General features: G+C 54.3%; 1 protein-coding gene across 2 annotated transcripts in view; it reads left to right on the top strand.

Annotated features, from left to right (window-relative positions):
* The first annotated feature begins 5,664 nt into the window (after window positions 1–5,664).
* Window positions 5,665–11,758, top strand: part of Kcnb1 (potassium voltage-gated channel subfamily B member 1) — a 93,124-nt gene continuing 87,030 nt past the window's right edge. Inside the window, exon 1 of one of the 2 annotated variants that reach the window (NM_013186.3) lies at window positions 5,665–6,425. In NM_013186.3, the coding sequence (NP_037318.2) occupies window positions 5,859–6,425 (567 nt within the window). In that variant the 5' untranslated portion in view covers window positions 5,665–5,858. The remainder of the gene's footprint in view (window positions 6,426–11,758) is intronic. The other variant, XR_010064569.1, reaches the window with a different exon arrangement.

The raw sequence follows: 11,758 nt of genomic DNA, 5'->3' as shown, positions 1-11,758 counted from the left end.
TAATAATAGTCACCAGCACAACAGCGAAACACTCTTAACAGCTACAGTCAACAACTGTAACCATCGCCATCACCGTGACCACAGCTATAGCAACAGCCACTACTACAACAACCATAATTATATCTACAACAACAGTCACCACCGTAAAAATAACCGTTACAGTAACAACTCTCACAACAGCCGATGAAATCACCACAATGGCACACGCACACACAAACACACACACACACACACACACACACACACACACACTCATACCAGAACTTCAATGCCTATGAGGCAAACCTGACATTCATTAATAGTCAATGAGAGGGGTATTTCAATACACTGAGCTGTTTTCTGGCACGCACTGGATAGCCAAGGTTCCATCCTCTGGATAAAAGCTAATGGAGGCTAAGACTGGGGTTGGAGGACTCCCAGCACTTAGAGGAGATGCCACCAGAGGCAGTGGAGTCTCGGTGCACTTAGGTAAGAGTGTACACACCCTGGGACACATTGTTCCAAAGCCTCAGGAAGCATGTTTACAAAGTCATCACATCAGGGCTGGGGACACAGCTCAGTGGATAGAGAGAGCATTTGCCTCGCATGCACTAAGAGCTCGGTTCAATCTAGGGCTGTGTAGACCAGGTGTGGTGGTGCATGCCTGTAATCTCAGCATTTAGGAGGTGAAGGCAGGAGGATCAGATATCTGAAATCCTCTTTGGCTATGTAGCCAAGTTCAAGGCCAGCCTGGGCTATGAGACTTTGTCTTGGAAAAAAAAATCTCTATGCTGGTCTGTGAGTTGATGTGAGAGAACTCACTGAGTTCAAGGACTAGCGTGGCTGACGACCAGGGAGGAACACACTAAGAACCGTGGACCACATAACTGAGTAGAAGAAAGAAACAGTGTGGGGGCTGGAGAGGGGGGCCACCAGGTAAGAGCACTGGCTGTTCTTCCTGGGCTCAAGTCCCAGCACCAACAAGGTAGCTTACACCTGTGTGTAACTCCAGTTTCAGGGCTTCTGGTACCTTCACACAGACATGCACACAGGCAAAATACCAACGAACATAAAATGAAATAAATAAAACCCATTCAAGTTCCAGAACAGAGCGCATGGGCAAGTTGAGACAAAGCAAGTGGTGCAGGCAGGTAATCCAGGCTTATAAGCCCACATTGCTCAGAAGGATAAGACCCACAGCATGGTGAGTTCAAATCCAGCCTAGATAAGACCCACAGCATGGTGAGTTGAAATCTAGCCTGGGCTATACATTGGATTATTTTTTTTGGGGGGGGGGAAGGCAAAACATAACAACAACAGCAAAAACGTATGAATCTTTTTTCAAGATCACATAGAAAAAAAGTCCCATGATATTCACTCGGTAGATAACAGCCACTGCCTAGGAGGTAGGGGGTATGGTCTGAGGGGAAGTGGGGGGACAAGGAATTCAGAATGAGTGGATCTGCAGACAGGGCTGTCAGCAAAGCGCTTGCCTCACGGGCACAAGCACCTGAGCTCAATCCCCAGAATACATGTTAATAAACAAAACGAACACACAAACAACAAAACAGGCGTGGCTGTGAATGTTTATATTCCCAGGGTGGGGGAGGGGTGGCAGAGGCAGGTGGATGCCTGGTGCTCACTGGCCGGGCAGCCTAGCCTGCTTGGAGAGTTCCCAGTCAGTCAGAGAGGCTATCTCAAAGTAAAATGTGATGATTACATAGATGGATGCCATCTAAGGAGCATGCCCAAGGCTGACCTCTGACATCCATATGGACGTGCACACACACGTGCCCTGTATAAGTTGGGATTTTCTGGAGAAACGGAACTGATGGAACCCCATGTTTTCTATATTAAATATAAAACATTCCGTATACCAAATAAAGAATGGATTAGATCAGCTTACTCTGAAATTTCACTGTGAGGCTGGGAATCTGGTAGCTGCCTGGTCCTTGAGTTGTCTCAGTCGTCACCAAGCCAGCACCAAAAATCCAGAGGTTCCTGGAGACTTGAAGGCCCTTGGCCCAGGATGGAAGCCTGAAATGGTTAGTTCTGATATCAGTGGAGGAATCATCATCACTAACACCATCATCACCACTATCACCACCACCACCACCATCACATCATCATCACCACCACCACCACCACCATCACCATCACCACCACCATCACCATCACCACCACCATCACATCATCATCATCATCACTACCACCATCATCATCATCACCACCACCATCATCATCACCACCATCACATCATCATCACCACCACCACCACCATCATCACCATCACCACCACCATCACATCATCATCACCACCATCACCACCACCACCATCATCATCACCAACACATCATCATCACTATCATCATCACCACCACCACCATCATCATCACTACCACCATCATCACCACCACCACCACATTCATCATCACCATCATTATCACCACCATCATCATCACCACCATCACCACCACCACCATCATCATCACCACCACCACCACCACCACTACCACCATCACCATCAATCAACCCTTCACCAAGAGTCAAGGCCAGGCCAACAAGGGCAAGTGTTCTTCCTTCTTCCATACCATTTAATCTGGTTCCCCATTAGTAGATGCTACCCACATTCCGGTCGGTCCTCCTACATCAATTAAAGCAATTAAGACGATTCTTCAAGTGAGGCTCCCTGCTCAGGTGAATTTAATTTGTCGTGAGTTGACACTAACCCTAACCCTCTCTCTCTCATACACACATAAGCACACATGGGAAGAAAAACAAATCTTACATATTCTTTTTGTTGTTGCTTTTTGAGACAGGGTTTCTCCATGCAGCCCTGGTTGCCCTAGAACTGGTTCTGTGGACCAGGCTGGCCTCAAAGTCACAGAGATCCTCCTGCCTCTGCCTCCCGAGTGCTTCATCTTGCATTTTCTATGCTGTTTCTATGGTGGCCAGGGAGGCACGTGGCCGTCCCTTGTTTGCCCTTGGCCTTCAGCCTGGATACAAGTCTGCATGGAATTCCTCTTATCCCTCCATATCTATCTGACTCCCTTCCTACCTGTGGAGTCTGAGAGGCCCTGCTGACCTTCTGGGTAAAGGTCTCAGCATAGCTACCCCTGGCCCCATGATTCCCTGGTAGCACTTATGATTGGCCAAAGCTTTCTCATTAAAAAACAAACAAACAAACAAACAAACAAACAAACAAACAAAAATGTGTTTAGTTGTTTGTCTTTCTTCAGTGGTGAGCAAGCTGAGATGAGGAGGGAGGGACTGAATCAGAACTATCAGGCCAGAGCAAGGGAAAACCCAAGAAGGCCTTACTCCATTGAAGACAACAGACATTCAGTTTGGGAAATGGAACATTCATTCTGACAGCCGTGGTTCTGTAGGAAGCAGAGGCAGAGGCGGGATGGGGGAGCTGAGAGCAGAGTTCACAGGGAGAGAAGGCAGGAGGGGAACTGATCAGAGCGGATGGGTTTTTACAAACAGTTCTGTGTGACGCAGTGGACAGGAACCCAAAGTGGAGAGGAGAAGGCCTTATCTCCGGGTACCAGGCCCCACTAAGTTTCCTCCCTCCGGGGCCAGGTTCTCTGCTGTACCTCTAACTCCTCAACCCCACACACAGATATGTGTGTGAGAGAACAAACCAGCAGGGTCCAAGTGTGGCTGACAAAGGGAGGCCTGGCCCCTTCTGCATTCAGTCCTGTTTGCAGTCACTCTGACCACCCCACTGCACAGGGTGAGGCAGGAGCAGTGGATTTCTGGGTTGATCTAGACCCTCAGCAGTCCAGAAGCATCTGTCCAAGTTAGCAAGAATGGGTGACTGACTAACCAGGACAGGCAAGCTCTGAGTCTTCACTGGCCCTTCACCTGGCCTTGTTTCTCCTCAGCAGCTACCACCCAGCTGCCCACCTCTTTTGCATGTTTGTTGGTTAGTAGGTGCAACGTCCACTTTCCTCTAGAATCTAGAATTTGATTTTGTAGAATCCGGGAATGGAATCAAAGCAAGGGCTATTTAAAATTGCCACCTGCCTCCTCTAGCTTTCCCATCCTCCCAGCTTCTAGCCTGTCTGACATAGTCTTCCAATTCTGTTTACAGTCGCTCTCCAGGGAGCCTCGCAACCCAGAGGCTAGTTGGCTTCTCAACTGTATCTCCCACGCCCGCCCTACGTGCAGCGCCTGCATGCAGTAGGCGCTCAGCCTCGTGGTGGCCGGGACCCAGACGAGCAGCCCGGGTGGGCCCCGCGGCCTGGGCCAGGACCGGGCCGGGCACGGAGGGGTTAAGCCGCGCGCGTTTCCGACCCGCAGGTGGCGCCGTCCCGCCTCGGTGCCACTCGCCGCGCTCCGAAGTGCGGGACAGAATCGCGGCGAGCGCGGAGCCGAAGCTCAGCCCGACTTGTTGATCTCGCGCAGGCAGCCGCGGCCGCCGCCGAGCCGAGCCGGAGCCCGAGGTGGAGGCGGAGGCGCCGCCGATCGCCCGGGCCGCGCCGTCCCTGCGCCCCGCAGAGCGCCCCGCCCGCACCCCGCAGCCCCGGCGCCGCCCGCCCGCCCTCCCGCCCGGCCGGGGTAGGCCTAGCCCGGCCCCGGGACCGCCGCTGCCGCGGGCGGGGGCGCGGGCGGCCGGCGAGATGCGCGCGGCGCGGCCCCGGGAGGCGGCCACCCTGGGGGTGAGTGTGGCGGGGGTGGGAGGGTGCGGGCCCACCCCGGGGCTGGGGGCGGGGCGTGCGCCCCGCGGGCTGTGGGCCCCGGGAACCCCCCGAAATCACCGGTGCGTGGCGGGAGGAGGGCACGCTCCGAAAGGCCAGAAGATTCCGCTGGTTTCCCCGCCTCCCACCTCCCCCACTCCTTCCCTTCCGAGCCCGGGCAAAGGCGCAGAACCCGGAGTTATAAAAAGCCATCGCCGGGAGGAGCGAGGAGGAGGAGCGGGAGGAGGGGGAGGAGGAGAAAGAGAGAGGAGGAGGGGCAGAAGGGGAGCACCGAGCAGGCGGATCCCGAGGAGTCCGCGCCCCTCCTGCGCTAGGGTTGGGGGGGGCACAAGGAGGTGCAGAACCCGCTGGCTGGGCTCCTTCAACCCTCACCTGGTCTCGGGAGCGACCTCAGGTCCTGGTGCAGTGAGGTGTGGGGTCGCCCCAGGACAGGGTTGCCTGGTGGCCTCCGACAGGTGGGCATCTGGTAGACGCCACGATCCCCACTCAGCCCAAAATCTTTTAAGATTTAGAAAAAGCAAGCCCAATGCCATCGCTATGCTCCCACCCAAAATCTTGACTATCTTGGGGTGGGAAGAGATGAGAACTCACTAAAGAGAGAAAGAAAGAAAGTTCTCCCTGCCTCTCCCCTGCCTCCCCGTTGCGGGGCCCGGTTGGGCTCTCCATCCCGAGACCCGCAGAGCAGGGAGTTTCAGCACTCGACGGGGCGGACAGCGCCCCGGGCGGCCGGATTGCGCCAGGGCGGGGGTGGGGCTTCCTGGGAGCCTCCAGGGGGCCTCTCCCGCCTGGAGGGACACCCCTCCCTTCGTCCTGGGGTGGGGCTGACTTCAGCACCGGAGGGAGGAACAGCGGCCATCCGTCCTCCCCCCCCTCCCTCCCCCCCTCCAGCCCCCCAACTACCCTGAGCCGCTTAAGCCTTGGGAAGGTCAAAGCCCGTGGGGGACCCTGGGGGAGGGGCCTGGCAGTACGGTTCGCTGACCCGTGTCCGCTTTCGCTTTCTGCCTCGCAGCCGTCGGGATGGAGGTGAGACGGTAGCCGTGACACCCGCCCTCGCGCACCCCTGCACCACAGCGGCCTGCAGAGCTCCCCGCCCCCCGCCCCCGCGGCAGCGGGCCTTGCCGTCGAGTGACAGCGGCCTGGGGGGCAGGGGGGGCGGGGGCGGCCAGACCAGCGATGCCGGCGGGCATGACGAAGCATGGCTCGCGCTCCACCAGCTCGCTGCCGCCCGAGCCCATGGAGATCGTGCGCAGCAAGGCGTGCTCGCGCCGGGTGCGCCTCAACGTCGGGGGCCTGGCGCACGAGGTGCTGTGGCGCACTCTGGACCGCCTGCCCCGCACGCGGCTGGGCAAGCTTCGGGACTGCAACACGCACGACTCCCTGCTCCAGGTGTGCGACGACTACAGCCTTGAGGACAACGAGTACTTCTTCGACCGCCACCCTGGCGCCTTTACCTCCATTCTCAATTTCTACCGCACCGGCCGGCTGCACATGATGGAGGAGATGTGCGCGCTGAGCTTCAGCCAGGAGCTGGACTACTGGGGCATCGATGAGATCTACCTGGAGTCCTGCTGCCAGGCCCGCTATCACCAAAAGAAGGAGCAGATGAACGAGGAGCTGAAGCGCGAGGCCGAGACGCTGCGGGAGCGGGAGGGCGAGGAGTTTGACAACACGTGCTGTGCAGAGAAGAGGAAGAAACTCTGGGATCTGCTGGAGAAGCCCAACTCGTCGGTGGCCGCCAAGGTGAGTCTGGAGTCTGTTCCCACTATGGAGGTCTACACAGCGGCTCCTGGCTCCTCACGTCGAGTATTGGTAAAAGGCAGGGACTCCAGGAGAGTTCTCCAAGGACCACTACTTTTACATCCTTCCCATGTGATTCAGTGCTGTGAACCTCCACTTTGTTGAGGGGAAATGGTTTATAATATTCTAGAATGCTACACCCTTGGTGAGAGCAGAGTCGAGCTTTGCTGGATAGTCTTTGTGTCCCGCCCCCCAGGCCTAGATCCATGTTGGAATAGCTAGCCCTGTATGTAGCATCTAGCCCTGTATTATAACCCCACTCTGCTCATAAGGAAGGGTGTAAACGCAGCCTACTGACGCTCCTGGAAGAGGCTGGGGCCTTTTAAGAGATGACAAAAGAAAGGGAAGGCTATTGGCAAGAACAGGCCTGCCCAAAGGCTCTGGACTGTGGGTGAGGGGCCAGGCTGACTCTTTGTTTATGTCTTTGCTGTATGAAGCAGTTTGCAGTTGGCTGTTGGAGGAGGATGTAAATTTCCAAATCAGAGCAGAAAAATAGGCAGGGGAAAGAGTCAGGGGTGGGGTCGTTCACACGGGGTGGGCTGCTGGGCGAAGGCAGAAGCCTTGGGGGCCAGCAGAGGACTGGGGTGAGGACCAAGGCAGGTGCAATTCCTCTGAGTCAGGCTGGCACCTCGGCGTGTCTGGAGGGTGAGGCCTGCCTCACGTGGCCTGCGTGTTGGGTGGCAGGAGTAAATGACAGCGCGGTGTGTTCAGGGCTGCATGGGAGGCTGGGAAGGGGCCCAGAAAAGAGATGTGTGGGAATCCAGAGAGATCAAGTCCGGGAAGGGACAAGATTGTCGCTGAGGGCTGAGCCCAGGAAACAGGACCAGAAGCAAGCGACCAAGATTGCCTGGTCAGCCAGCCATAGTTTAGAAGCAAGGCCTGGCTCTTGGCTAGCTTGGCCTCTGAGTGTGGAGTTGGTGGAGCTGGCCCATCACTGGTCCCTTCTCTCAGGGGACTCTGTGGGGTTATTTCTGGAGAATTGACTTGCTCAAGAAGTCTGCAGTAGACATAGGAAGGGTGTCTAGTAGGATGGTATATAGAGCCCACAATCCCTTTCTCTTGCCTCTGGGCTTGGTCTCCTCCTGGAAGACTGAGACCATAATCCTTCCCTAGTTTCCGTGTTCAGAAAGCCTCCCTCTAAGACGAAAGGCACTCACCCTTAGCCGGCTTAGGATCAACAGACTTATTTTGCTATTTCTAGGCCTGACACAGGTTCCCTCACTGCTCAGCCCATTGAGGCCCAGGTAGGCCCCTCCTTCCTCACCTGCCCTGTCCTTAAGACACTGGATCCAGGGACAGGAAGTGGGGATTTACCTTCCCTGAGAAGAAACAGGCGAAGGACTGTGTTTGGGTTAGCACCTGGCTGCAGGGCACAGGCAGCCGGCTTGCAAGAAGCAGTGCGTGGGAATAAACCGTCTTCCCTCCTCTTTCTCAGCTTAATCGGTTCAATCGGACAGCATCATGATGACCTCGCTGTGATCCCAGGCCGGGATGTCAGCTCACACATTCTTGCAGTTTCTGCAGCCAGAGCCAAAATGGGCTGGCTGGTCAGCGCACACATGTCCACAGCCACTGAGCAAATACATGCCTAACGGGTACATGGCTCAGAGAGGTGAAGGAACTTGCCTAAGGTCACAAAGCGTGCAACTAGGAGTAGCCAGAAATGTACCTCCCCGCCCCTCCCCCAGGCGAGGTTTTGAACACCCCACTTCTTTCTGTTGGTGATCGAGGGCCACAGGCACCCCTCTCCCTAGCGCCTCCTCTCATTTTGCTTCCCATAGTCTCTTTCCCAGCAGCCCGAGGTGCAAGTCGGATTGCATTGTTCATCCGTCTGAAACCCACGGAGGTTTCTATCACATTCAGCATGAAATCCACATGCCACTATGCGTCTGAGGTCTAGATCCTGGGCCTCAGAGCTCTTCAGGCTCATCTTTCCTGTTTCTTGGCTCCTGTGGTCCCCGTCCCATTGGCTTCCTTACTGTCCCGAAACATATCAGAGTCTGTCCTACCCCAGGACCTTTGCACTTATTTTCCTTCTGTTTACAATTGTCATCCCCAGATTGTCCGGTGGATGTCTTCTCTTCACGTCCCTGCTTGCTACAGTTCCTAACGAACTGCTTCCCCCTGGAGACCTCCTTGAGTCCTGTCCCGTCCCCTGTCACCTAGTGCAGTATTTTTCCTGCATGATCTTTAAACACGACTAGAGATCATATCTGGGCTGCGTGTTTCTGCTTCACACGCATAAGGACGTTCCATACACATTGCTGTGTTCCCAGCGTGCATCATGGTGCCCGGTTCAGAGGGCTCCAAATAACTCTGTGTACGGTGGATGGGTGAGTGATTGCTGGGTGGATGGAGGGATCGAGGCGGATGGGTGTGTGGATGGATGGGTGTGTGGATGATGGACTGGTGGATGGATGGATGGGTGGGTGGGTAGATGGATGAGTGGATTGGTAGATAGATAAGTGGATGATGGATTGGTGGATGGATAGATGGGTGGGTGGGTAAATGGATGAGTGAATTGGTAGATAAATGGATGGGTGGTGGATGGATGGGTAGACGGGTGAATGGGTGATCATTTGATGGACAGGAGGGTGGATGGGTGGGTGGATGGATGGATATGTCCGTGGATTGGTAGATTATGGGTAAGTGAATGAGTAGATTGGTGGATGAATGGGTGAGTGGGTGGATAGATTGATAGATTGGTGAAGGATGGATGGATGACTGGGTGGGCAGCTGGATAGGTAAATATATCAAAGAAACAATCAGGTACTGACTTTCTCAGGGTTCAGAAACCTGTCAGCCATTCTTCCTCACACCTCCTGTGGCTCAGTTCCCTGGACCTCTGCTCTATCACCTGCACCTGGCCCACCCCATCCCACAATCTCCAAAGCGAAACCTGTCAGCACAGTGAGACTCACAGGTTCCTCAGAAACCGCACAGGCCAAGTGCCAAGTATCCCTTCCAGGTGCCTGTGAGGATCAGACATGGCCTCATCTCACAAGTCCTGGAGGAAGGACAGACCAGGGCTGTGGAATCAGCCACTCTTCACTACTCTCTGGGCAGAGGCAGTTTCTTCCCTTTCCTGCCTCCCCTCTGTAAAATGAAGATTGGGGGCCACTTGGCAGTGAGGTTGTGTTTGTGGAATCTTAATGCTCAGCACTAGCGGGAGGGTGCGGTTGTTATCAGTGCTAAGTTGCTGTGTCCTTTCTTTGGGTGAGCTGGGGTCCTTTCCCTGGGCTGGGTGGGCAGCAATCACTTCCCTTCCGACAGCACCCTGGGGAGACTGAACCAATGCTGTGAATAATTGATGGCTATTCTGCCAAGGGAGGCAAACCAAAGCCCAGGCCCTGGAGCCTCCATTGGAGGACTAGAAATCAAAACCCATTAGGTTGTTTGGGAGGTGGGGTTAGCCCTGGCAGGGAGGCAGTGCAGGCATGCCAGGGCCTCCTCAGAGATCCTGCTCTCTGGGAACACTCTCTCTCTCTCTCTCAGTGTGGTGTGAGGAGAGCTAATGCGTCAGCCCCGAGTCTCCAGGTTAAAGCTCTGAGACCACTTCCAAATTGCCGGATGTTTACTGTGCTCGGCACAGATCGGTGGTCTCTGGAGCTGGAGTGACCTAGACATTCCTTCTGCAGCCTTCCTGGGCAGTGGGGCGCCCATTAGTGCTTCTGTGGGTCATAAATGACAAAGCAGAAACATCAGCTTCTATACGGAGGGAGATGTGCTACTTCGTGTCTCCTGACATTGCAGGGTAGCAGGCTAAGCTGATGGCTCAGTAATCTTACCAGGAATTCTTTTTAAGTTCAATTTTTTTAAAGATTTATTTTATTTATATGAGTATACTGTAGCTGTCTTCAGACACACAGAAGAGGGCATCAGATCTCATTACAGATGGTTGTGAGCCACCATGTGGTTGCTGGGAATTGAACTCAGGACCTCTGGAAGAGCAGTCAGTGCTCTTAACTGCTGAGCCAACTCTCCAGCCCCAGTTTTTTTTTTTAATTACCCTTATTCGTTTGTATGTGTGTGAGATTTTATATGGAAGTCAGAGGTCAGAGGTCAGAAGACAATTCGGGGGAATCAATTCCGATCTTCCATCACTCGGATCAGGCTTGGTGGAAAGGATCCTTACCTGCTGAGCTAACTTGCTGGCCCCCAAGTGTTGTTGTTTTAAACGGTGCATTTTGTTACGTTTATTTATTATTTATTTATTTTGCGTGCGTCTGTGTGTAGCACAGTTGCGGGAGTCAGAGGACAACTTGTGTTTCCTGCTTCTGCCGCGTGGGTCCCAGGAATTAAGCTCAGGTCATCAGGCTTGGTGACAGTCAGTCCTCCAACCGTGCCATCTTGCCACCCCAGATTCGAGACTCTTTCCCTCTCTGCTTCTCTAAACCCGGAAAGTGATTTGGTACTTGTGCTTGATGCCTGGTGTCAGGAGCTATGAGTGCCAGATCCAGCCCTCCAATGTAGAAACACGGACGCCCACACCAAGAGTGTCACTTCCTCCTGTGTCCCACTGTGTTCTCCTTCAAGAGACCTCCTCCCCCCACCCAGGAGCACCCTCGTGGGTGTTCTCGTGGCGTTACCTATGATGTACGTATGCGTTAGCGGCCAGGGAATCTGGGAAAGTGGGTGGTGCTTACGGATGGTCAAAGGCGTTTGATGACTGAATGCAAGACCTTTCACACCAGAGGAAACTGATTATGGGAGGTGATGCGCCTTCATCTACGCCAGAAGGATCAGTAACTGTGTGTGAATTGAGCAGGAATGGCAAAGTGGAGCATCTTAATTAGTGTTCTACGGCTCTGACAAAACACTGTGACCAGGTCTAATTTTAAAGGAAGGCATTTAATTCGGGGCTTGCTTACAGTTCCGGAGGTTGAGTCCGTGACCGTCATGGCTGGAAGTGTGGTGGCAGGCAGGCAGAACGGCCCAGCACTGAAGCTGGAGCTAAGATCTACTGGGCAAACTGGGTCTGGTGTGGGCTTTTGAAACCTCGGGATCCACCCCCAGTGGCACACCTCCTCTAAGAGACACACCTCCTAGTCCTTCCCAAACATTTCCTCCAACCGGAAACCAAGTATTTGAACGTGAGTCTCATTCGCACTGCATCAAGTTTGGATCCAGGTTTTTCCCAAGCTCGGGTGGGTCAGTCACACCATCTGAGTGAGTGTGTCTCCCCAGTGGGGACGGTGGCCACACCCACCTTCAGGAATATCCTAAGAGTCAAGGGATTTCAGCTGTGAGCGTACCTTGAGAACAGAAATTATGAG

Source organism: Rattus norvegicus, chromosome 3 (genome assembly GCF_036323735.1).
Source record: "Rattus norvegicus strain BN/NHsdMcwi chromosome 3, GRCr8, whole genome shotgun sequence".
NCBI lineage: Eukaryota > Metazoa > Chordata > Mammalia > Rodentia > Muridae > Rattus > Rattus norvegicus.
Note: the sequence above shows the minus strand (reverse complement) of the source record. Positions and strands in the feature narration are given on the sequence as shown.